This window comes from Elephas maximus, chromosome 21 (genome assembly GCF_024166365.1).
Source record: "Elephas maximus indicus isolate mEleMax1 chromosome 21, mEleMax1 primary haplotype, whole genome shotgun sequence".
Lineage (NCBI taxonomy): Eukaryota > Metazoa > Chordata > Mammalia > Proboscidea > Elephantidae > Elephas > Elephas maximus.
Window position 1 is genome coordinate 25406021 of NC_064839.1, and position 23354 is coordinate 25429374.

General features: G+C 49.8%; 1 protein-coding gene across 4 annotated transcripts; it reads right to left on the reverse strand.

The window, feature by feature from the left end:
• Window positions 1–2629: 2629 nt before the first annotated feature.
• Window positions 2630–20070, reverse strand: SLC38A7 (solute carrier family 38 member 7). Of its 4 annotated transcripts, none has more exons than XM_049864595.1 (13): window positions 20008–20064; window positions 19284–19395; window positions 15750–16175; window positions 11634–11832; window positions 11284–11428; window positions 10307–10405; window positions 9689–9746; window positions 9361–9475; window positions 7940–8087; window positions 7178–7377; window positions 6194–6248; window positions 5111–5155; window positions 2630–4672 (listed from the first exon to the last, which is right to left on the reverse strand). In XM_049864595.1, the coding sequence occupies exons 3-13, from the start codon at window positions 16017–16019 to the stop codon at window positions 4570–4572; spliced, it is 1437 nt and encodes a 478-aa protein (XP_049720552.1). In that variant the 5' UTR covers window positions 16020–16175; window positions 19284–19395; window positions 20008–20064; the 3' UTR covers window positions 2630–4569. The 4 variants fall into 4 exon arrangements, with proteins under 4 accessions (XP_049720552.1, XP_049720554.1, XP_049720555.1 ...); XM_049864597.1 differs by having other exon boundaries at window positions 19284–19436; window positions 20008–20047; XM_049864598.1 differs by lacking the exon at window positions 19284–19395 and having other exon boundaries at window positions 20008–20070.
• Window positions 20071–23354: the final 3284 nt, after the last annotated feature.

The window sequence follows — 23354 nt, forward strand, 5'->3', positions numbered from 1 at the left end:
TTAAGCCACAGGGCTTTGGGGGTCCTTTAAGTAATAACAATTTCATTTTTAACAGAAGAATGATCAAATGGATGAATCTTGGACCTGTTTGCCCCCGGGGAAACTTGAAGTTTTTGGAGGACAGTATGTCTGCCTCCCTGGTTCCAAAGTTCCTGGCCTCCTTCCCCACAGAATGAAATGTACAAAAACTGTATCACAGCAATGAACTAACACCACATCTGGATTTGTACTATATCTATATCTGGGAAACCCTGGTGGCGCAGTGGTTAAGAGCTACGGTTGCTAACCAAAAGGTTGGCAGTTTGAATCCACCAGGCGCTCCTTCCTTGGAAACTCTATGGGGCAGTTCTACTCTGTCCTATAGGGTCGCTATGAGTTGGAATCAACCGGACCACAATGTTTTTTGTTTTTTTTTTTTTAAATCTACATCTGAGGAGCCCTGGTGGTGCAGCGGTTTAAGTGCTCAGCTGCTAATCCAAAGTCCAGAGGTTCGAACCCACCAGCTGCTCCACAGGAGAAAGGTGTGGCAGTCTGCCTGCATAACGATTTACAGCCTTGGAAACCCCACAGGGCAGTTCTACGCTGCACTATACAGGGTTGCTATGCGTTGGAATTGACTCAACGGCAACAGGTGTTTCTGTGATTATTCGATTGGTCTGATTCTGCCACCAGGTTGGAAGTGGCCCTGCCCCAGGGTAGAGGTGTCACTCAGATGCACCAAGCAGCTGAGTCACCAGGAGCTAGTCTCCTCTGAGGCTGCAGATGCCCCACTATCACAAGCACAAATTATGCAAGGGTGACCTCTACTGATCAAAGGAAGAAACTGCAGTTGCATGCTCCTTCCTCCTAGTATGACAAAATGATCAAGACAGTCTCTGTATCTGCCAAGCACTTCACAAATATTATGCCATTTCCCTTGGATTTGTAATATCTACATCTACAAGGCAGGCATCATCACCTCCACTTCACAGTTGAGGAAAATGAGGTTCAGGGAAGTTAACTGACTCATCTGAGTTCCCGCAGCATAGGAGGCATCGCTAATTCAATCAGGGTCTGTCTGAGGCCTCTCTAGTCTCAGCCCTGCTGCTCTCCCACCCCCAGGTGATGCTCCAGCTATAGGGCCACTTTTCAGTTCCTCTCACCTCTGGGCCTTTGCATATGCAGTTACCACTGCCTGGGATGATCTTCCCACCTCTCTTCATCGAGTTAATTCCTACTCGTAACTTAGGGCCCAGTTCGAATGTCACTTCCTCCAGGAAACCTTCCTTGACTCCCCAGATAAGCTCCATGCCCCTAAGTATTCTGTCTTCCCTTCTTGGCACTTATCACAATTTGCAAGTATGTACTTGTGTGACTGCTTGCTTAGTTAGCATCAGTCTTCCCCACTAGCCTGGCAGGGGAGCTGGTGTGAGTTTTGCTGCTTCTGGCCAGCACTGAGCACAGTGACTGGCTCCATAGGCAGGACAGGCAGGGCCTGCTTGACACAGGCCTCTGAGACGATGGAACGGTGGGTACTCATGAGTTTGAAGCTCACCCCGAGATATGCGGTCAGGAGGCACCTGCAGCATAGGGCTCCCGCTGCAGAGGCCTCAGGGGTGCAGGGAAGGAATGATGGGGCCTGAGCTGAGGCAGAGGCAGTGGGGCTGGAAGCTGAGACAAGTTCTCAGTATGTGGGGAAGGGCTGGGACTCTGTGAACCCCTGGTGGGGTATGGAAGGAAAGGGGGTGTCAGGAACCACTGCAGGCCTCCAGCTTGGTAAAGGAAGTGTGGTGGTACCATCCCTGAGACAGGGGCCACAGGTAGTATCTTAGACTGTGTTCTCTAGAAAAGTAAAACCATTAAAATGTATAAGTATCTATATACCCATTGCTGTCAAGTAGCACTGCCCCATATGGTTTCCAAGGAGCGCCTGGTGGATTCGAACTGCCGACCTTTTGGTTAGCAACCGTAGCTCTTAACCACTACACCATCAAGGTTTCCAAGTATCTATATAACCACTACACCATCAGGGTTTCCAAGTATCTATGTAGAGAGGTTTATATCAAGGAAATGGCTCACATGGTTGTAGAGGCTGGAATGTCCCAAGTCCATGGGTCAGGCTGGAGGCCTCGCCTGATTCACATAGCCACAGGGGCTGGCAAACCCAAGATCTGGTCCGACAACAGGGTTCAGGCTCACAGGCTGGAAAGACCAATGAATCCCAAGATTGGCAGGCAAGATGGCAGGTAAGCCACTAGCTCAAGTCCCAAGAACCGGAGGTTGGACAAACGAGCCAGCTGCAGGATCCAGAGTGAGCAAAAGCTTTCGAGCTTGCCAGAAAGTCCTCCTGGTAGGCCACGCCCCTAAGGAAACTCCCTTTCAACTGATTGGCTACTCACAGCAGATCTCAACATGGAGGTGATCACATTTTATCAAATCTCATCATGGAGGTGTTCATATCATTATACAACTGCCAAACTATCATTAACTGCCAAACCACCAGAATCATAGCCCCGCCAAGTTGACAGACAACCTTAACCATCACAGGTGGTGATGCAGAAAGGCTGTACTCCACTAGCCCACTCCTACCCCGACCCTTCCCTCTCCCATCGGTGGGCCCACTCCTACCCCAGCCCTTCCCTCTCCCATCAGTGGCCTGGACCCTGTCTCCAGCACCAGCCACAGGCCACAGAGCTCAGCAGCCCAAGCTCCTTTTATTAACCATCATCCCTTCTCCAAGTTGTGCACAAATTAAAAAAAAACAATAAAATACCCTGACACAGAGGGCGGGGGAGGAAATGCTGAAGGCGCTCCTGAGGTTTGGAGATTCCAGCTCCTTTTCCCAACAGCCTGGCCTGGCTCTGGGCAGCACTGACTCCCCTTTTATCCTCCTGCTGCCCCTGCCTCCCCCCGACCATGAAATACAGCATTGGTAGCTTTGCAGCCTAACGTTGTCAGCGCTGGGGGCTGGCAGGGCTTGGTGCTGTGCAGGAGGCTGAGAGAACCGCAGGAGTAGGGCTGGCCCAGGGCAGAAAGGGGCAGGCACTGGGAGGGGATGGAGAAAAGGTAGGCCATCTGTCTGGAGACTGGGCAGAAGCCTAGCTGACCTCTGACTGGCTCCACTCCTTCTTAAAGCTGACTGCCCCAAGTGGTGGGCTGCTGGGGGCTGCTCCCTCATCTCCAATACAGAGGTTTTAGGCAAGAGAGGCCAGGGAAATGCTGGGTGTTCCAGGGGGAAGAAACTTGACCCAGTACCTGGGATTGACCAAAGTGCTCAGTACCTGGGCAGCTGAGGGGCCAACGTGGGTCAGGATGGGAATATGGAAGGTGAGGACAGAGTCCCTCCTCACCCCACCTGGGACAACAATACAAGGTGTGACCTCAGTGTGACTGAAAGGCCACTAAGGTCAGGCCTGCTGGATGCATGGTGCTGAGGAGGCTGATGAGATAGGGTTTGGCATGTATCCCCAACTTATGTGAGTGGAAGAGACTGAGCTAGAGAAACAGGGACAGGGCATAGAGAAGCGATATGAGGACAGGGTCTGGCGGGTAGAGAAGACCCAGATTGGAAGGGAAATTTCTAGGCTGGAGTGACTGGACTTACATGGTAACCCCTGTTGGTGACAGCTGCCCTTTTTCTCTCTGGGTTGACTATCATTGTGGGGTTGGCTATGGGTGAGGCAGGAGGAAGAAGAGCAATCACTGAGATGTCAGAGGTTCCCCTTGACCCTGGCCAGCCCAGCCTGTGTGCAGGGCCTGCAGCCTTCAAAAGTGGATGAAGGAACATAAAGGCTTCAACCCTTCTCCATCACCCACCCTTGTGCCTCTGAGAAGATGCGCCCATGTGGAATCTGAGAGAAAAGCAGACTCCCCCACAGGGAAAGCTAAAGGAGGAGTCCTCACAGCACCGTGGCACAGTACGGCCCTGGCTTCAGAGCTGGGCTGGCACTGTTTGTAAACATGAGACGTGGTGATATCCTGGGGGTGTAGGCGGAAAGGGATGCCCGCTTGGACCCTCATGTTTGGGGAAAGAGACAGAGTGGGGCCCCAAAAGACCTGGGAGATGTCTGCTAGCCATGGGAAAGATGTCTACCAGGCTCACTGTGGGCTCAGCAGGGAGTGGATGAGGCCTGGATCTACCCACCTCTGTTGCCTCTGGAGCAGTCACTGAGCGTGGGGATACTGAGCACAGCCCTATCCAGGACAGGCATTCTGTGGAGAACAAGTGGCTCCTTGCCCACAGTCTTCCTCCAGAGGGAAGTGAGCCTGGGTCCTTTGTTCCAAGGCCTACTGTCCCTCTTCACTCACGGGTTTCAAGCATGGAGAAGTGGAGAGTTGGGGGGAGGGTTCCTCTGTAATGCAAGACCTCCTCCCACCATCCATGGCACTGCCAGGACTGGGGAGCAGGAAGGGAGCTGGGTTTGAGTTATCCAGAGGCATGGGCCCTGCTTTCACCCAGAACTGTCCCTGGAAGAGAAGGTCTGGATGCCATCCCACCAGTCCAGGGGAATGACACCAGACTCGGGGTGGCCCCACAGCCCTAAGAGATGGGTCCTTGGCAAAGGCTGTATCTTCTTTGGGAGACAGTGGTTAGGCCAAGAGATCCACAAAGATGGCGTTGGCTGTGGTCTGGCCAAAGATGAAGGCTCCCAGGGTGACCAAGAGGACTCCGTAACTGACCAGCGCCCACCAGCTGTAGGGCAGAAGGCGAGAGAGGCCTGGTCAGTCATCCCATCCCATGATTCTCCAGACTCCAAAAGATCAGTTAACTACCGTAATTATACCACTTCTGTTTGCAGGGTACTTCCTATCTTCCCAAGGACTTTCCATTCAAACGTAATCAGGGCTGGTGGAGTGTATTATCCCTGTTGCTATTGTTAGTTGTCATTAAGTCGTGGTGACCCCACGTATGCAGAGAAGAACTGCTCCACAAGGTTTCTGAGGCTGTGACCTTTTGGAAGCAGATTGCCAGCCTGTCTTCTGAGGTGCCTCTAAGTGGGTTTGAAGTGCCAACCTTTTGGCTACTAGTGCAGCGCTTAACCATTCGCGCCACCCAGGGACTCGACTCCTTGTATTATCCCTAGCCCACAGATAAGGAGACCAAGACCTAATGGGATTATCTAATGCTGACCGGTCACAGCAAGCCAAGGACAGGATCAGGATGAGAATGAAGGTCCTGGTGGAAAGATGTTCAAGAAAAGGCAGGTCACGTGGAGTGTGATTCATTTTGTTAAAAGAAAAAAAAAAAGGTATTTGCGAATATGTTCATCAAAAATAGCAACGGAGTTATAACCTGGTATTGGCAGTGTGATTTTTATCTTTTTTAGACTCAACTGTATTTTCCCAGTTTTCTTCAATGAAAAAGTATTACCTAATAATTTTTTCCTTCCAAGTGTGTAACCTGTTCTCAACCTCTATAACTCCGGGAATGGGCATATTAAAACAACGTAATGTTTTCCTCTCAAACAAAACAAAAGTAAAAAAGACTGTTCTATGCAGAGCTGGCAGGGGTGTGGCGAAAAGGGTGCTCTCCTTCACTGCTGCTGGGACTGTAAGGAGTCCTGCCTTTTTGGAGGCAAAGTGAAAAGGAACGTGCCCTGTGACCCAGCAACTTCCCTCTAGGAATCCATCCTACCCAGGTCCTTCAGCATGTCTTTCCACAAGTGCCTGTACAAGAATATTCACACTCAGGGCACTTTCATACAACAGATTATTCTACAGCCACTGAAAAAAGAAAGAAGTGGATCTAGGCACCCTGACATGGAAGGATCTCCAAGACATATGGTTTGGGGGGCAGGGAAGCAAGTGGTAGAGCAGTATGTCTGGCATGGAACCATTCTGACAAAAACAAAACTAGACAAAAGCCCGTTTGTGTACACATATTCATCTATGTGCACACAGAGACATGTACATGCACAGAATGGTCTAGAAGGGCACACATCAGCCTGATAACAGGGAACTGTCTTTGGAGAAGGAATGGGGTGGGTTGTGGGCTGGGCATGAAAACGGCCTTTTTTTCTCTTAAGTCTTTCTGTAGTGTTTGAATGGGAACAACTATTACCTATTACTCGTCTTCTCTGAGTACTAAAAAACCCCGTATTTTTCACAGATATGCAGGTCTCCTGACTCCTACCTATTTTAAGGTTCCTCAAGGCCACTCCCCCCATCTGCCCCACCCCACCCCAAGAAGACGATGTGCTGGGCCCTGCTTTACCTGGCTGGCTTGACTTCCTCCATCTCAGAGAGTTTGGCTTGAATGAGGCACAGTCCTGGAAGAGAAGAGGTGCCCTGAGAGCCTGGGTGGGCTCCTCACCTCAGGCCTAGCCTCCCCTGGCCCACCGCTAAGAGGCAGAAGGTGAAAGGCCTGTGTTTACTCTTCCAGATATTCCATCTCTGCCTGCCACGCCACACCCAGCTGGAGGCCTGGCATCTGCTCCCTCTTCTGGCAGTGAGCAGTATCTGACCAGCATCCCTTGGGCTGCAGGCGAAACTACATGGGAGCTATATGGGCAGCACTGGATGGAGACTCAGTGGTGGCCACGCCCCAAGGCTCCCCGCCTCCCCCATATACTTCCTAGCAGATATGGCCCCCTCGATCCAGGCAGAGTGGCAAGGGCTTTCAAGGTAGCTTCGTGGCCAGAGGCACGCTGGGTAGAGATGAACTCACAGTCAGGTGACAAGATACCTGCAGTCCTGAGTTTGCCCACAATTTCCCAGGGATCTGGTGGCAGACCTATGTCTAGAATTCAGGCCTTCCAGTTTCTGCATCAGGGGGTTGACACCAGACCCTGTTGCCCCTGGGCTGTAATGGGCTGAACCAGCTAGATCCCCGATAATCAGGGAGCAGCAGAGACTTGAATGAAGTGGTTAAGAGTATAGGCTACGGACCCAGACGCGAGACTTGTGTTTGAAAAGGTTTTGTGACTTAGTATGTGTATATGTTAACCTCTGGGGAAGTCTGTTAGCCTCTCTGAATGTCAGTCTCCTCATCAGTAAAAAGGAGGTAAGGGACGTAACAACTACCCCTTCTTTGCAGGATACAATGCTTGGGCAGGGGTGACAGTGAGCCTGGCTGGGTGATCCACAAAAGCCAGTGGGTACTCTCCCAGGCAGAGTTTGAACAGGTGGGGCGCTGAGGCTGGGGAGGCCCTGCGAGTCAGTGCTGGGGGGACGTGAGAAGGAGGCCCAGGGCCCGCACCTGGGAAGACGAAGATGAAGCAGGCGGCCAGGCCTCCCACCACTGAGATGACCTTGCCGATGTCAGGAATGAAAAGCGCCAGCAGCAGGGTGAGCAGGAACCAGACCAGCGTCTGCAGCACTCGCCGCCGCCGCTCCCGCCCCACGTCCTCCTCCACCGGCATCCCCTGGTACCGCAGCCACAGGCCCTCAACCACGGCCCTGCCCACACGGAGAGAAGGGGGGCTCAGAGGCGGCCCTGCTAACAGCCCCACCCAAGCTCACACAAGCCAGACCCTCAGATGAACAGATTGTGGGGAAGAGGCTCTGATCCCCGAGCCTTGATTTCTAGTTCTGTAAAATGGGCCTAACACTTCGCCTCAGGGTTGCCGTGGGAACAGGATGAGATGGTGAACGTGAAGAAGGGCTTGGTGCCTTGCTCACCACATGGGAACTGATACTATTACTCTCCTTAAAAGGAAGGGCCCGGGGTACCCAGGAGATTGGTGTCTGTGTCATAGCTCGGAAGGATCTGGCTACAGATCTTAAAGGATTCACAGAACATTTCGGTGACCCTGGGACAAAGGGGGCAGCTGAGACCCGGGATCTTGGGGAGCCATCCTAGGCACTGGGCACTGACACTCTTCCATGGGCCTCAGTTTCTCCTTCTACAAAACAGGTTCCACACAAGGCCAAAGGACCAGGTGCAGGGGGTGGGCTCGTAGGGAGCTCCAAGGGGCCCTGGTGAGAGGAAGCACTTCCCTGAGGTGGGGAGGGAGCTCACCGCCCACAGAAGTGCAGGATGGGGTAGGAAGTGAGCACGCTGAGGATGATGAAGGCTCGGGCAATCGCCACAGCCATGTCCTCTGAGGGGTAGGACAGGAGCACATCAGGGTCCACGGCAGCTCCAAAGGTCAGGAAGCCACAGATGCCTGTGGGCAGGGAGAAGATGGGCTCGGGGCAACTCCTGGGAGGGCAGGGAGGGCCTGTCCACACCTCAGTGCAGCTGTAAACTGGGAGGACACTGGAGCAGCTCCAGAGAGGCACAAGGTAACCAGACACCGTCCTTCCCTGACTTCTTCCTCCCCCTTGCCAGAAGTGGTCTGGCTATGCTGTCGTCGTCTTTCTGTCTTGAACTTGCCTAGCTCATTCCTCTCTCGGAGCCTCTGTACTAACTGTCCCGTCTCCCCCAGATCTTTATGCTGCCATCTCCTCCTCATTCAGGTCTCAGTTCAGATGTCCCCTCAGAGAACGTTTCCTGCCCGGCTCATCTCAAATAACTCCTATCTCTAGCCACTCCCTATTATTCTCTTTCTTGAGAGCACACATCCCTCTGAATTTTTTTTTTTTACTTGTTTATCGTCCATCTCCCCAACCAGAACACAGGCCCCAGGAGAATAGGGACTCTTCGTCTCTTGTTCCTGGCTGTCTTCACAGGCAGCTCCAGGAACTGTCTGTGGAAGGAACGCAGGCCACAGGGACATTCTTCCTGGTCTCCCAGTCCTGCTCCCTTATCCGGTCCATTCCCCATACACCAGCCAGAGCCATCTTTCGCTGAGCCACTCCTCTGCTTAGAACCCCTCCTTCCTAGCTCCCAAGAAGTCCTCAAAGCCCAAAAGGGTCTGGCCCCCACTGCCCATCTGACCTCACTCCACCTCCGCTGTCCAACCATATCGACCTTCTTTCTCTTCCTGCCTCGAGGACTTTGCATTTTCTGGTTGCTCTGTCTGGAATGTTCTTGCTCGGGTCTTCACATTCTGCTTCCTTTTCATCATTTGGGCCTCCTCGGATATCACCTCCTCAGAGGGGGGACTTCTGTGAACCTCTCCTCCCTCAAGTCACCCTACCCAGTCACACTCACACCTTTACCGTTTCACTGACATCATGGCCCTCACCACTCTCTAGAACTTCTTCTTGAGTCTGGATTGTTTTACTTTGCATGACTGTCTTCCCATCTAGGCTAACTTCCACGACAGCAGGTTTGTCTCATCTCCACTGGGCCCCCCGTACTGAGAACAGCAGTGCTTACTAGACATCACTCATCTTGGCAAGAGAAAGCCCACGAGCTCAAGTTCAAGCCAATACCTACAAGTGTCTGATGTGGTGGGAGTACAAGGCTGTTCCCAGGAAAGCTAGGCCAGAGGCTGTGGGGACGTGAGGGAACGTGCGAACACTCTAAGCCTGGCTCTCAAGGGGAATACTCACCTGTGCCCATGTAGACAGCAAGGGCTATGACCATGGCGGCCGTCACCACTCCGCCCCAGGTCTTCACCTCAGGCCGCCGCATGCTGTTGAAGACGGGCACACTACTCACGTGGCACTGTCAGGGTAAAGGGCACGGTCATGGTGGGGGAGTGACCTCACCCGTTTCCAGAGGGAGAGACTGTAGGGACAAAGACCCCAGGGACAAGGGACAAGTCCTGGGGCCCCCACTCCATCCTTCCCAGGATTCCTCCCGTCCTTCCTGGAATATGGATGCTATCCCGGGATAAGGGTTGAGCTAAAGGGATGGTGGGGACCTTATAACTGGCACCTGAAATCCAAAGCAGATGGTGGGCATGGCATTGAACACGGCTACCCAGGAAGCTGGCCTGCAGACAAATACACAGGGTGCTGCTGCCTGTGGACCCCATACCCCCACTCCTCACTCAGCCCACCATGGCCTCCACCAACCAGCATCTATACATTAGACCCACAGAAGTATGGGAACAGGGAGAGGAGACACCTCCACCTCACAGGGCAGTAAACCGTGCTTTCAGAGGCCCTCTGGGACCAAAACCCAGAATTCCTGGTTCATGGATTGGGGCTTTTGCTATTCTGGTTTGTTCCTTTCAAAAAAAGGAAACTTTTTTCTTCTTAATAACCAAACAGATTCATCTACCTGTAGAAGATAGATATCACAGGGGAGCATAAGCACGGAAAATGTTCAATTACACCCTGGCTGTCTCTGTGCTGTTCATCTGTTGAATGTTGGTGGTTAAAGTCTCTCCCTGTCCCTGGTTCTCCCTTTTCCCTTCAGTACAAAGAGATCTGGACTTCCTGCTTCCTTCTTCCAATGGCCAACGAGTCAATCCCTGACGAGCTAAGCCTTGGGAAGAGCGCCTTGGTGGCCTTTTATTCCTGACCCTCCTCTTCCCGGGGCCTCACCCACCTGGTCAGGATGTTCCCGGGGGTCATCTCTTTATCTGGCCAGAAGTATTTGATGATAATGATGGCAGTGACATACCAGGTGCCCACAACGCTCAGGAAGCTGCCAGGAAGGAGAGATTGAGTGTCCTCCTCCCCAGCCGCCCCTTCTCTAGTCATATCCCCAGGGGCAGCCACACTCAGCTCAAGTGACCTCGGTGTCTACTGAACTAACTAGGAGACTATACCAAGCAAATGCCTGAGAAATAAGTTTTGAAGAAACCTGCCACAGCTAGGAGGAAGCTGGACAGTCGAAATGGGACCAGACTGACATTTCTGGCCATAGGGAAATGCACTGGTTCAGCTTCAGTCAAAACGGCCCCGACTTGGCAAGGGCTGTGAGCAGGGCATCCTCTGAACCTGACCTTGGAGAACTAGGAGATACTGCGATTAAAGGGGTGAGTCCAAACACTGGCAAGTCAGCATTAAAGGGGACCTCTGGGACAGCTGAGTATGGCAGCTTCATTTACAGATTAGGAAATGGGCTAGACCGAAGCAGAAGGGCCTGGGATCCTTCAGAGAATCTTTTCTGAGGCTGAGCCAGAGAGCCAGTCCTCTCCCTTTACACCAAGCTGCATGGAGGATGCTGCCAAGCTGACAATCCCAAATGATCAAAAATCCCACCCTCCCAGGGAGAGGCAAGCCCCAGCCAGCAGCCTGCCTGCACGCTCCTGGGCACAGCCCCAGCCTTCCTTGACAAGGACACGTAAAACCAAATCTCTCATTGATGCAAAGGGCCACGTCTCCTTTGTTGTTGACAGGAGAGGAAGTCTTATACCCAAAACCCTGTAAGCCCTGGTCCAGCCTGCCTTGACCACTCTTGCTCCCCAAGAAGGGGAGGAGGTGTGCAGGGAAGGGGTTCCCAGCACCTCTTGGCTCTCCAGCTGCCTGTGATCAGATTTCTGCCAGGCACTGTGGGTGGGAGAGGTAGAGTCTCCAAACCTGGCATATTTCTGGAAGCCGATCTCCCTGGGGATGGACAGTGGCAGGATGAAGAGGAAGGCGGTGAGGCTGATGGTGAATTTGCGGTCCGTGTACCAGGGGCCGCTGCTGACCCCCTCGGGCCCCTCTGCCACCACAGCTATAACTGCACAGGGAGGAAGGGGCAAATGTCATGCCAGGGTAGCACAGGTGCGATGTCCTGCTCTGCTGGGCCTCAGGGCCCCCATCTAAGGGAGGATTCCCAGATGGAGCCTGGGCCCAGGCTGGGCCTTGGGCAGGTGTTCAGCACCCTGTCCGTCCTCCCCATGATCCCCAGAGAGGAGGCGGTGGGCACTCAGGGGGAACCTCACTCTTGTCCTGTTGGTCCCCGATGATGATGAGGAAGGCGATGCAGGTGCCAAAGGTGTAGATGGCGATGGCCACCTCACACAGCACACCTGTCAGCTTGCCGCACACAGCCCACACAACCTCCTGGTAGGTTCTCTCATTGCTGGCCTGGGAGCAGTAGGCCAGGATGACCAGGCCGCTGATGATGAAAACCAGCATGCCCTGCAGGCAGGAACACAGAGCAAGGGGACATGGGAAGGCCTGCCAGAGGGCATCCTCTGCTGCTCAGCATCTCCTGGGCCAACACCCAAAGTGGACCTGGCAAATGAGTCTTACTTCACAGGGCAATTTTAATCAATTGCTGGAGGCTGCCAGGTTGAGATTTTCTTTAAAGACAAAGTTTTGTGGAAATTTTCAAACATATGCAGAAGTAGAGAGAAGAGTATTAGGGGCCCCCATCGACCAACCCCCCATGCGTCTGTCACTTTGTTGTACTGTGGGGGCTTGTGTGTTGCTGTGATGCTGGAAGCTATGCCGCCGGTATTCAGATACCAGCAGGGTCACCCATGGAGGACAGGTTTCAGCTGAGCTTCCAGACTAAGACAGACTAGGAAGAAGGACCCAGCAGTCTACTTCTAAAAAGCATTTGCCAGTGAAAACCTTATGAATAGCAGCGGAACACTGTCTGATATAGTGGTGGAAGATGAGCCCCCCAGGTTGGAAGGCACTCAAAAGATGACTAAGGAAGAGCTGCCTCCTCAAAGTAGAGTCCACCTTAATGAAGTGGATGGAGTAAAGCTTTCGGGATCTTCATTTGCTGATGTGGCTCGACTCAAATGAGAAGAAACAGCTGCAAATATCCATTAATAATCCGAACCTGGAATGTATGAAGTATGAATCTAGGAAAATTGGAAATTGTCAAAAATGAAATGGAATGCATAAACATCGAAATCCTAGGCATTAGTGAGGTGAAATGGACTGGTATTGGCCATTTTCAATTGGACAATCATATAGTCTACTATGCTGGCAATGACAACTCGAAGAGGAATGGTGTTGCATCCATCGTCAAAAAGAACGTTTCAAGATCTATCCTGAAGTACAACGCTGTCAGTGATAGGATAATATCCATATGCCTACAAGGAAGACCAGTTAATACGACTATTATTCAAATTTACGCACCAACCACCAGGGCCAAAGATGAAGAAACAGAAGATTTTTATCAGCTGCTGCAGTCTGAAATTGATCGAACATGCAATCAAGATACATTGATAATTACTGGCGATTGGAATGTGAAAGTTGGAAACAAAGAAGAAGGACCAGTAGTTGGAAAATATGGCCTTGGTGATAGAAACAACGCCAGAGATCGAATGACAGAATTTTGCAAGACCAACGACTTCTTCGTTGCAAATACCTTCTTTCACCAACATTAACGGCGACTATACACATGGACCTCGCCAGATGGAACACACAGAAATCAAATTGACTACATCTGTAGAAAGAGACAATGGAAAAGCTCAATATCATCAGTCAGAACAAGGCCAGGGGCCGGCTGTGGAATGGACCATCAATTGTTCATATGCAAGTTCAAGCTGAAACTGAAGAAAATCAGAGCAAGTCCACGAGAGCTTATGACCTTGAGTATATTCCACCTGAATTTAGAGACCATCTGAAGAACAGATTTGACACATTGAACACTAGTGACCGAAGACTAGACGAGTTGTGGAATGACATCAAGGACATCATCCATGAAGAAAGCAAGAGGTCACTGAAAAGACCGGAAAGAAAGAAAAGACCAAGATGGATGTCAGAGGAGACTCTGAAACTTGGTCTTGAGCGTCAAGCAGCTAGAGCAAAAGGAAGAATTGATAAAGTAAAAGAACTGAACGGAAGATTTCAAAGGGCCTCTCGAGAAGACAAGGTAAAGTATTCTAATGACATGTGCAAAGAGCTGGAGATGGAAAACCAAAAGGGAAGAACATGCTCGGCATTTCTCAAGCTGAAAGAACTGAAAAAAAATTCAAGCCTCAAGTTGCAATAGTGAAGGATTCTATGGGGAAAATATTAAATGATGCATGAAGCATCAAAAGAAGATGGAAGGAATACACAGAGTCATTATACCAAAAAGAATTAGTCAATATTCAACCATTTCAAGAAGTGGCATATAATCAGGAACTGATGGTACTGAAGGAAGAAGTCCAAGCTGCTCTGAAGGCATTGGTGAAAAACAAGGCTCTGGGAATTGATGGAATTTCAATTGAGATATTTCAACAAACAGATGCAGCACTGGAGGTGCTCACTCATCTATGCTAAGAAATATGGAAGACAGCTTCCTGGCCAACTGACTGGAAGAGATCCATATTTATGCCTATTCCCAAGAAAGATGATCCAACCGAATGTGGAAATTATAGAACAATATCATTAATATCACACGCAAGCAAAATTTTGCTGAAGATCATTCAAAAACAGCTGCAGCAGTATATCGACAGGGAACTGCCAGAAATTCAGGCCGGTTTCAGAAGAGGATGTGGAACCAGGGATATCATTGCTGATGTCAGATGGATCCCTGCTGAAAGCAGAGAATACCAGAAGGATGTTTACCTGTGTTTTACTGACTCTGCAAAGGCATTCGATTGCATGGATCATAACAAACTATGGATAACACTGTGAAGAATGGGAATTCCAGAACACTTAACTGTGCTCATGAGGAACCTTTACATAGGTCAAGAGGCAGTTGTTTGGACAGAACAGGGGGATACTGATTGGTTGAAAGTCAGGAAAGGTATGCGTCAGGCTTGCATTCTTTCACCATACCTATTTAATCTGTATGCTGAACAAATAATACGAGAAGCTGGACTATATGAAGAACAGGGCATCAAGATTGGAGGAAGACTCATTAACAACCTGCGTTATGCAGATGACACAACCTTGCTTGCTGAAAGTAAAGAGGTCTAGAAGTACTTACTAATGAAGATCAAGGACCACAGCCTTCAGTATGGATTACTCCTCAACATAAAGAAAACAAAAGTGCTCAAAACTGGACCAATGAGCAACATCATGATAAACGGAGAAGAGATTGAAGTTGTCAAGGATTTCATTTCACTTGGCTCCACAATCAACAGCCATGGAAGCAGCAGTCAAAAAATCAAAAGACGCATTGCAGTGGGCAAATCTGCTGCCAAGGACCTCTTCGAAGTGTTGAAGAGCAAAGATGTCACCCTGAAGACTAAGGTGCGCCTGACCCAAGCCATGGTATTTTCAATCACATCATATGCATGTGAAAGCTGGACAATGAATAAGGAAGACCAAAGAAGAGTTGACGTCTTTGAATTGTGGTGTTGGCGAAGAATATTGAATATACCATGGACTACAAAAAGAATGAACAAATCTGTCTTGGAAGAAGTGCGGCCAGAATGCTCCTTAGAGGCAAGGATGACGAGACTGTGTCTTACATACTTTGGACATGTTGTCAGGAGGGATGAGTCCCTGGAGAAGGACATCATGCTTGGCAGAGTACAGGGTCAGTGGAAAAGAAGACGACTCTCAACGAGGTGGACTGACACAGTGGCTGCAACAATGAGCTCAAGCATAACAACGATTGTGAGGATGGCGTAGGACCAGGCAGTGTTTTGTTCTGTTGTGCACAGGGTCGCTGTGAGTCGGAACCAACTCGGCGGCACCTAACAACAACAGCATCGACCTATCACGGAGCTTCAAAAACAATTACTTCTTGGCCACTCTTGTTTCATCTATTCCTCCCCCCCCACCCCCAGTCTGGATTGTTTTGGAGCAAATACAAAGTTCATATTACTTCATCAGCAAATATTTCAGTAAGTAATTCCAAATGATAAGGACCCTCTTTTTAAACATAACTAAAAAATTAATGTAACACCTAAAATAACTAAATATGCTGTTAAATTTCAAACTTCCCTGATTGTTGGGAAGGTTTTCAGAGCCTCACCTGGGCTCAGAGGAAAGAACGCTTGAACAGATTAGTAATGTGTGCTGTGTGTGAGGGAGAGGAGAACAGCAGTATGTGTGTCACCTACCGGCCATCTTGGATCCAAAGTGTTCTTTTTGAGGCAAAGGGCCCAGACCCACCACCTGAATGGCACCCTTACTCTCCATGCCAGTGCACTTACCATCTGCAGTGTGATGCCAGCTGCCACGCCCCCAGCAGTACTGAAGGCTGCTGGGAAGTTCAGCAGCCCTGCCCCCAAGCAGGCGTTGACTACGATGAAGATGGCCCCAAGTGTGGAAGTGGTGCCTCTGCCCGGACCCCCGGGAGAGGCCTCCCCATCACCCTTGGGGGCTGTGTCCACACATGGGCTCTGCAGCAAGCGGGCCCGCTCCCCGGCGTCCGTGCTCCAGCCCCATTCGCCAGGGTCGCTGTTGATGCTGACCTGGGCCATTTTCCCAAGAGCCCTCTGCCTGCAGAGTCTGTGGGTTCTGTCTCACGATCACATCCCCTGGGCAGTGAAGGGGACAGCCAGAGCTCAGGTGGAGGGCAGCACCAGCCCGTTCAAGCTCCTACCCTGGGAGGCCTGTGGGCTCTGGCTCTTCTCCACCTAGAAGGGACAAAGGCAGGTACTACTGTTACTTTAAGATGGGGAGACTCGGGCACAGAAAGGTCAATTAACTTTCCCAAGATCACTGGCTAGGATTCAAATCCATGTGTGCCTCTGTACAGAATACCACATTGGTACCACAGTGTGGAATGGCAGATACAGAAATATGGCAAATGCAAATCCTGCTTGCTTCATGATTGCAGGCCCATACGGTAATTAAAGTGTAAATACAAGGAGGAGGAGTACTCCTATGTCAGCACTAGGGAGAGGCCAGGCTTAGGACTAGGTGTGTCACAGGGGGATATCTTATTTTACTGAATCCATATGTCAGAAGACTTAAGAGGTCAAATCACTGTCACATACCAGCAGGTGGCTGAGCAAGATTTTGATCCAGATCTGCCTGGCTTCCCAGCCTTTTCCACACCACAGGGCCAAGGGCACCTGGGTAAAGAACCAAGGCTGTTTCAAAGCATTGCAGCTCAGCACGCCTCCCTCTGGTCCAGAGTCTAAATTCGGTGTGGCTTTTAAGGCCCTTTGAAATTCAGGCCAATTCTCCCTCCTCTCCCTGAGCAATGGGGCCCCCCTTGGGAAGTTGGGCAGCCCTGCTCCCAGGCAGGCATTGACTATGATGAAGACAGCCCAAAGCTTGGAAGTGGCGCCATTCCTGGTACCTGTCACATCTGGGTCCTCAGGGAAATAACGGATTACTGATCCCCTGCTTCCAATGCTCCAGTCCCTCTATGCCAGCCATGCTTCTGGGTCCCACTTCTTCCCCACTTCCTGGGACACTCACTGAGATCTCTGCAGAGCAACCTGGGGCCTGGCCTTGCTCATCAGGTTCCCTCTCAGCATTTCCTCATGTGCTAGCACTTCATGGCACCAGACTTGTTCTCCTGGGCTAGACTGCAAGGCTGTGGGGCCGAACGTGTCATGTGTACTGTTACTATCAACAGCCACTGCTGCAGTCTCAGAATGCTTTATCTCATTCAATCCTCACAGTAGCCCTAAGAGGTGGGTATGACTGTCACCACCTTACCAAGGAGGAAAGTGAGCTCCAGAGAGGTGAAGCACTCTAACCTGTGTCATGCGGTGGTCAGTCGTGGAGCTGGGACCTGTCTGTCCCTGGAGCATCCATCTGTTTGTGTGTGCCCCACCCCTGTGCCGAAGATGGTACTTTCATCTTCGGGCACAGCTGAACTCTGTAACAGGCTTGTCACCTGATAGATTCTCTTCACTCCCTTGGTAAACAGAGATGAGTTACAGCTTCTTCTCTGGCCTTAGGCCTCCCCCTTGAAAAATGAGAAGAGGCTTCTTCTTCCCAGAACCTTGAGATGCTCTGATCTTCACTGCTATCAAGGTTCAGCTCACAGCCTGAATACTCTTCAGAGAAAGGATGGCCCCAGACCCAGAGCAGCTCTGAGCAGGGAGGGGCTGTGATCTCAGTCTCTGATTAGACTTTGAAGTCAGAATCCTAACTCCTCCACTTCTTAGCTGTGTGACCTCTGGCAAGTCACTCTGCCTTTCTAGACCTCCTTTCCTTTCCTGGAAAATGGAGATAACAACAGCACTTGCCTCACAGGTTACTGTAAGAAATGCATTAACATAGGTAAGGGTTTATGATTCAAAAAAGGCTACTGCTGTTGTTTTTGCAAATGGCCCTTTTCATGCTCCTCATTCTCATCATGCCTAAGGAGCCTTAATCCTAAGCAAGCAGGAGGCAGCCAAAACCAAACCAAACCTCCAGTCCATTGCCACTCATAATGACCCTCTAACACAGAGCACGACTGTGCTATAGAGTTTCCAAGGGGAGCCTGGTGGATTCAAACTGCCAACCTTTTGGTTAGCAGCGAAGCTCTTAACTCCTGCACCACCAGGGCTCCACAAGGAGCAGAACCCTGCCCAAAGCAAGGCCTGGTGCCACAGCTAGGCAACAACGGACACAAGGGCACTAGGGCAGCTAAGAGGAAGGAAGGAAGAGCAACATGAACCAAAACCCCAAAACCAAACCCATTGCCGCTGAGTCGATTCCAACTCATAGCGACCCTATAGGACAGAGCAAAACTGCCCTGTAGAGTTTCCAAGGAGTACCTGGTGGATTCCAATTGCTGAATCCGAGCAACATGAAGGCCAGGTTAAAAGGGCAGGGGCTGAGTGGGCAGTGAGGAGCCAGAAGTGGCCTTCTGCAGAGGCTGCTGCTGGACAGCTACCACACAGGCCGACAAAATCTGTCAGACTCCTTCCTTCAGTCTCCTCTGGCCTGAGTCCTGAACCCAGGCTATCCATACAAAATGCTGCATTTTACTCTCCACTTGTCCCTTCCTGGTTTAGCCCACGAGGTGCAGGAGACTGATCAGATGCCACAATAATGACTGACCCAACTACTACCCATCATAGGCAGCATCCCTCCTGATGCCCTCAGCTCACTGGGGGTTTAGGATGACTAACCAGGGCCCTTGGGTGGTCAGATGCTTCCCACTGTTCTTTCTGATGATGGATAAGCAAAGCTGGGAGCCCTGCACTCATGGGAGGTAAAAGGGAAACTAAAGGAGCTCTCAGACATCTCTCACCAAGCTTGAAATCGAGGGGCACAGCTTCAGAGGAAACACCCCTCTGCTGGCTCCAAATCCAGAAACATCAGTTAGGTGCCACGGAGCTTCCTCTTACGCAACCTGCCACCCAGCCAGCAACTCAGCAAAAATTCAAAGCAGAACTAAGACTAGGGTGCTGGGTAGCGAAGGCAGCTCAGGACTTCCAGGCTTCCAACATAGCTCCAGAAAGAGTCCTGGAAATTCGGTGCTGCCAGAATCACGGGATCACCTCCTCCACCACCCTCACATCACAGACAGAGGCCTAGGTCTATAGAGTGACTTGTCCAAAGTTGTGAAGCTTGGTGCAGCCTTCTGATTCTCTCCTAGAAGGAGTAGTCATCTGCCCAGCCTCCACTGTCACCCACATAAGCGCTCAGGCTGCGGTGCCTATGAAGCTCAGAGGCAGGGTGGCTCTACCTCTTGTAGGCTGTGCATTAGTCCAAGATCTCTCACACATTCCCCCCGCCCTCCCACCCCACCCCCCCGGCCCCATTGCTCAGCAGCATGGTCCCCAGTTTACCTGTTCTTTCCACTCAACTGGCTATGGTAGAGGTCCTTCTCCCCAAAGAACTGTGATCTGATTCTCCTCGGTTCACTCTCTGGCCCCAATTACTTCTTTCTCAAGACTTTACCTAAAATCCGCCGTCAGCAGAGAGTGCAGGTTGTTTCTATGCTGGCCTCAACAAAAAGTAGGGGGAACTGAGTGGCTCTGGCTTTAACTCATGGAACGAGCCAGATCAGATGGGGAAACGGGCCCACGGAAGGAGCGGTAGACTAAGGTTACAGGGTAGTTGGCAGAACCAGAACTGGAAGCCTGATGCCCAGATGCTCACCCCAGAGTTGTGCTCATTGCACTAGCCCCCTCCGATCCCAACCTGAGTGGGTGCCCAGTCCAGCCTGGAGCTGGAGCCCTGAAATAGGAGGAGTGTGCTGCATTGAGAGGTGGGTTTGGGCCCACACGGGACGAAGGGACGATTCCTAGACCTGAAGCGATAACGGCAGGCCGCTGTAGGGAGAACTCGGAGGGACTCCAGGGCTAGACTCCGGCCTAGGACGAGGTGGAGGAGACAGGCAGGGCAAAGGTCCGGCGGCGCCGGCGCGACAGAAGGCGGGCGTGGGGCCAAGGTCACCGGGCTACAGAGCCCTGCAGTAATTGTGCCCGAACTCTGCCGCGGTAGGGGGGCTTTGGGGACCGAAGAACCTAACCCATCCACTGTCCGTACCTTCTACCCTCTATAACCTACCTCCTACCACCTTCCTACGGTGCTTCAAGCCCGAGCCGGCTGCAGAGACACGTGACATCGATCACATGACCGCTCCGGCTAAGGGCGCGCCGCGAGGCACGCTGGGAGTTGTAGTTTTCCGGAGATATCAACCCAGGACAACATCTGCTGCCTGAGTTCCCCACCGGATAGCATTCCCCTGAGCCAGCCTTGCGCCCAGTCTGGTTGTGCTTATCCTGTTACTTTTAGTCCTGGTCTCTTGTCCAAACCAAACATTGCCCCTTCCTCACAAGAACCTCATTTGTAGATTTGACGTCTTCGCCAGTGCAGCTGCAGTGGGCCAAAGCTATCCCCTCCATACCCCACCCCACCCCATCACTCCAACATGTCTCTGCCCTACCTTCATGCCCACAACCAGTGATTCTGGGGCTGCTTTTACTGAGGACCGTTGGGACCATTCTTACCTCCTTGAGCTGTCTTTTCTATGTATATTGTTCACGGTTGTTACTCCAGGGCCTAGATTCTAGAACAGTTCTTTAGCACGTTGTAGGTACTCAATGAATATTTGTCGAAAGAATGGGTGTCCGGAGCCCTGGCTTCTGTTCCTGGCTGTGTACCACTCACAAGTTGTCACACTATCTTCTGCATTCCAATGTCCTCATCCACATCATGAGAATATGCTCTGCTACACCTACCTCTCCATGGATCCCTTTCTCATTCACCCTTTTAATAGAAAATTTTATGGAGAAATTGTGTATTCACATGCAATTGAAAGAATCAGAGATGTCATGTATCCTTTACCCAGTTACTCTCAATGGAAACTTTTTGCAAAACTATACTACAGTATCACAACCAGTACATTGACACAACCCACTGACCTTACTCAGGTTTCTTCAGTTTTATTAGTAATCCTTTGTGTGTATTTAGTCTACGGAGTCCTTGATAGACCTGTATAGGGCAGGGGTATGTGTGCAGCTCCAGTAAATACTGCTAGGTGTATTTACTTCCACCGGCAGTGTATGAGTTCTAGTTGCTCTACTTCCTTGTTTTCACTTGCTATTGTCAGTCTTATTTTAGCCACTTTAGTAGGTGGATAGTGGTATCTCATAGTGGTTTTGTTTTCCTGATCAATATTGTACTTTTTCAAGTTTATCGGTTATTGAATAGCCTTTTTTTGTAAAGTGTCTGTTCAAGACTTCTGCTCATTTTTTTAGGTTGGATTGTCTTACTGATTTGTGAGAGTTCTTTATATATTCTGAATTCTAGTCCTCAGTTATCTATATGTCTGGTTTTGGTTCTTCACTCTATTGGTTTTCTTTGATAAAAAAAAATCTTTAATTTGAATGAAGTTCCAAGACTAGTGCTTTGTGTGTCATTTAAGAAATATTTGCCTACTCTAAAGTTGTGAAGACATTCTTTTGTTTTCTTCTAGAAGCTGTTTTACCTTTCATATTTAGGTGTGTGATCCATTTTGAATTAATTTTTTGTATATGCTGTCAAGCAGATCAAAGCTCATTCTTGTCATTTAATACCCAATTGATTACGTGCTGGTTCCTCCTAAGTTTTTACTTATCTTTGAAAGACTGCAGATATTTGGGGGGCTGGGGCTGGGATCAGGGGCAGAGCTCACAAATCAGACATGATTTCTACACTCTGGTCTGTTGTTGGGAAGGACTAGCAAGAAGATCCCCTGGCATCTACACAGTGAAGCCCTGTGTGGCACAGGACTGTGTCTGTCTGCCCTGAAGTGGTTTGCCATTCCTCCTTCTCTTCATGGATTGCTGAGGGCAGCACAGGGTACATTATATAAATACAATCTCGGCCATGTAAAAATTTGCATAGAAAAATCTATGGAAGATTATTTAGTATAGTCAACCGTTATCTCCAGGTGGTAGGTATTGGAGACTTTTATATTTTATTTTCTAAAACAAGCACAATTATCATTGAGAAAACTGTACTATTCTTAATACTTTTATATCAGTTTGAAAAAGAAAAAATTGGTCTTTCATTTATCATTGGACATAAACCAATAATTCCTGTTAAAAAAAATTCTGTAGTCCAGTAGCAATGAAAAAAGCTAAAAACAAAATTTTCAAGCTGGTTGAGTGAGCTGGACTCTGGTTTGTTTAGATATAAGCCTGAAACAGGTTAGTCTAATACTGCCCAGTCGGCTGGTCCATGGGGCCAGCTGTATCTGAGTCACCCAGAAATCTTTTATTTTTAAAAATAGGTTCCCAAGCCTTATCCCAGACATACTGAATCAGAATGCTAGAGGTGAGGCCAATATTTTAAATAAGCTCTCCAGGTGATTACTCTCCAGATTTGGGGACTATTTTACCTTAAATTATAATGAAACAAAGGCATGACTTTCTTTGGTGCAGGTAAACTCCCCATCTCCGTCAGGTTAAAAGAGAAAGGTAATATCTTAGAGCCAGACTTAGAGACAAGGACACTTATAGGCAAACAGCTTGAGCTCCTGAGAAAAACAGGGCTCACACACCATGTGACTGTATTCGGTGAGGAATGGGATTCAGTCCAGGGTGAGCGGGCAATACATGCGTTTAAAAACAGGGAGGCCAGCAGTGTGGTCAAGTTCCATTTCCAGTTAGTTGAGAGCTTGGCAGCATACTTTCAACCATTTTTTGCTAGAAACAGGGAGACTGTCTCATAAGCTATGTAGTCACTTTAGGGAACAGCTAACGTTTATTTTTCCCCTTTTAAGATCATTTTCCGAAGACATCTAGTGAACCAGTCTGTTCACTCTTTTACCACCTGCATGTGTCCATTAGCAACAGGAACAACAGATGAAGCAGAGTCAGGAGCAACACTCCCCCAACCCCCAAACACTATGTCCCTCAAGGGGTGAGGATCATCAAGGACATGCAGAGCCTGCTTTCCTTTTCCAATGGCCATCGAACACTACGGATTAGGAAACAAACACACTCTATGGATCAGGCGCTGGAGGGAAGGGTAAGGGGGAGTAGTCACTGTTCAGCAAACATTGGGTTATCTGTTTATGGTGATGGAAAATGTGGCCATGGACGCTGGTGATGGTTGCAGGACATGATTAATATAACTGTTGCCACTGAATTGTACATGTAAAAAATGTTGGAATTGGCAAATGTCTTACATATTATCATCTACAAAAAAAAACTGAAAGTCACCAACCAACCAATAAAAGCCAACATTAGAAACAAAGCCACACCTGATCCCAATAATGGTATCATCAGATGATTATTTTAAAATAATGAAAAATAAATACATGAAAACACTCTGGATGGCCTCTGGGTCTGACTCCTGCTCCACTGCCCACCAGGCCAGTAGCTGTCAAATCTTGAGTGGTAACTAGTACTGAGCACAAGGGGACA

Excerpts from the sequence above, each read along its gene's own strand:
- SLC38A7 (XM_049864598.1), bottom strand. The coding sequence starts at position 16,019 with ATGGCCCAGGTCAGCATCAACAGCGACCCTGGCGAATGGGGCTGGAGC. Across the intron at positions 10,406-11,283 it reads GGCTTCCAGAAATATGCCAG|CTTCCTGAGCGTTGTGGGCA; the intron begins GTTTGGAGACTC and ends CCTTCCTGGCAG. Across the intron at positions 5,156-6,193 it reads GAGGAAGTCAAGCCAGCCAG|GACCTTCATTCTCATCCTGA; the intron begins GTAAAGCAGGGC and ends TCTTTCCACCAG.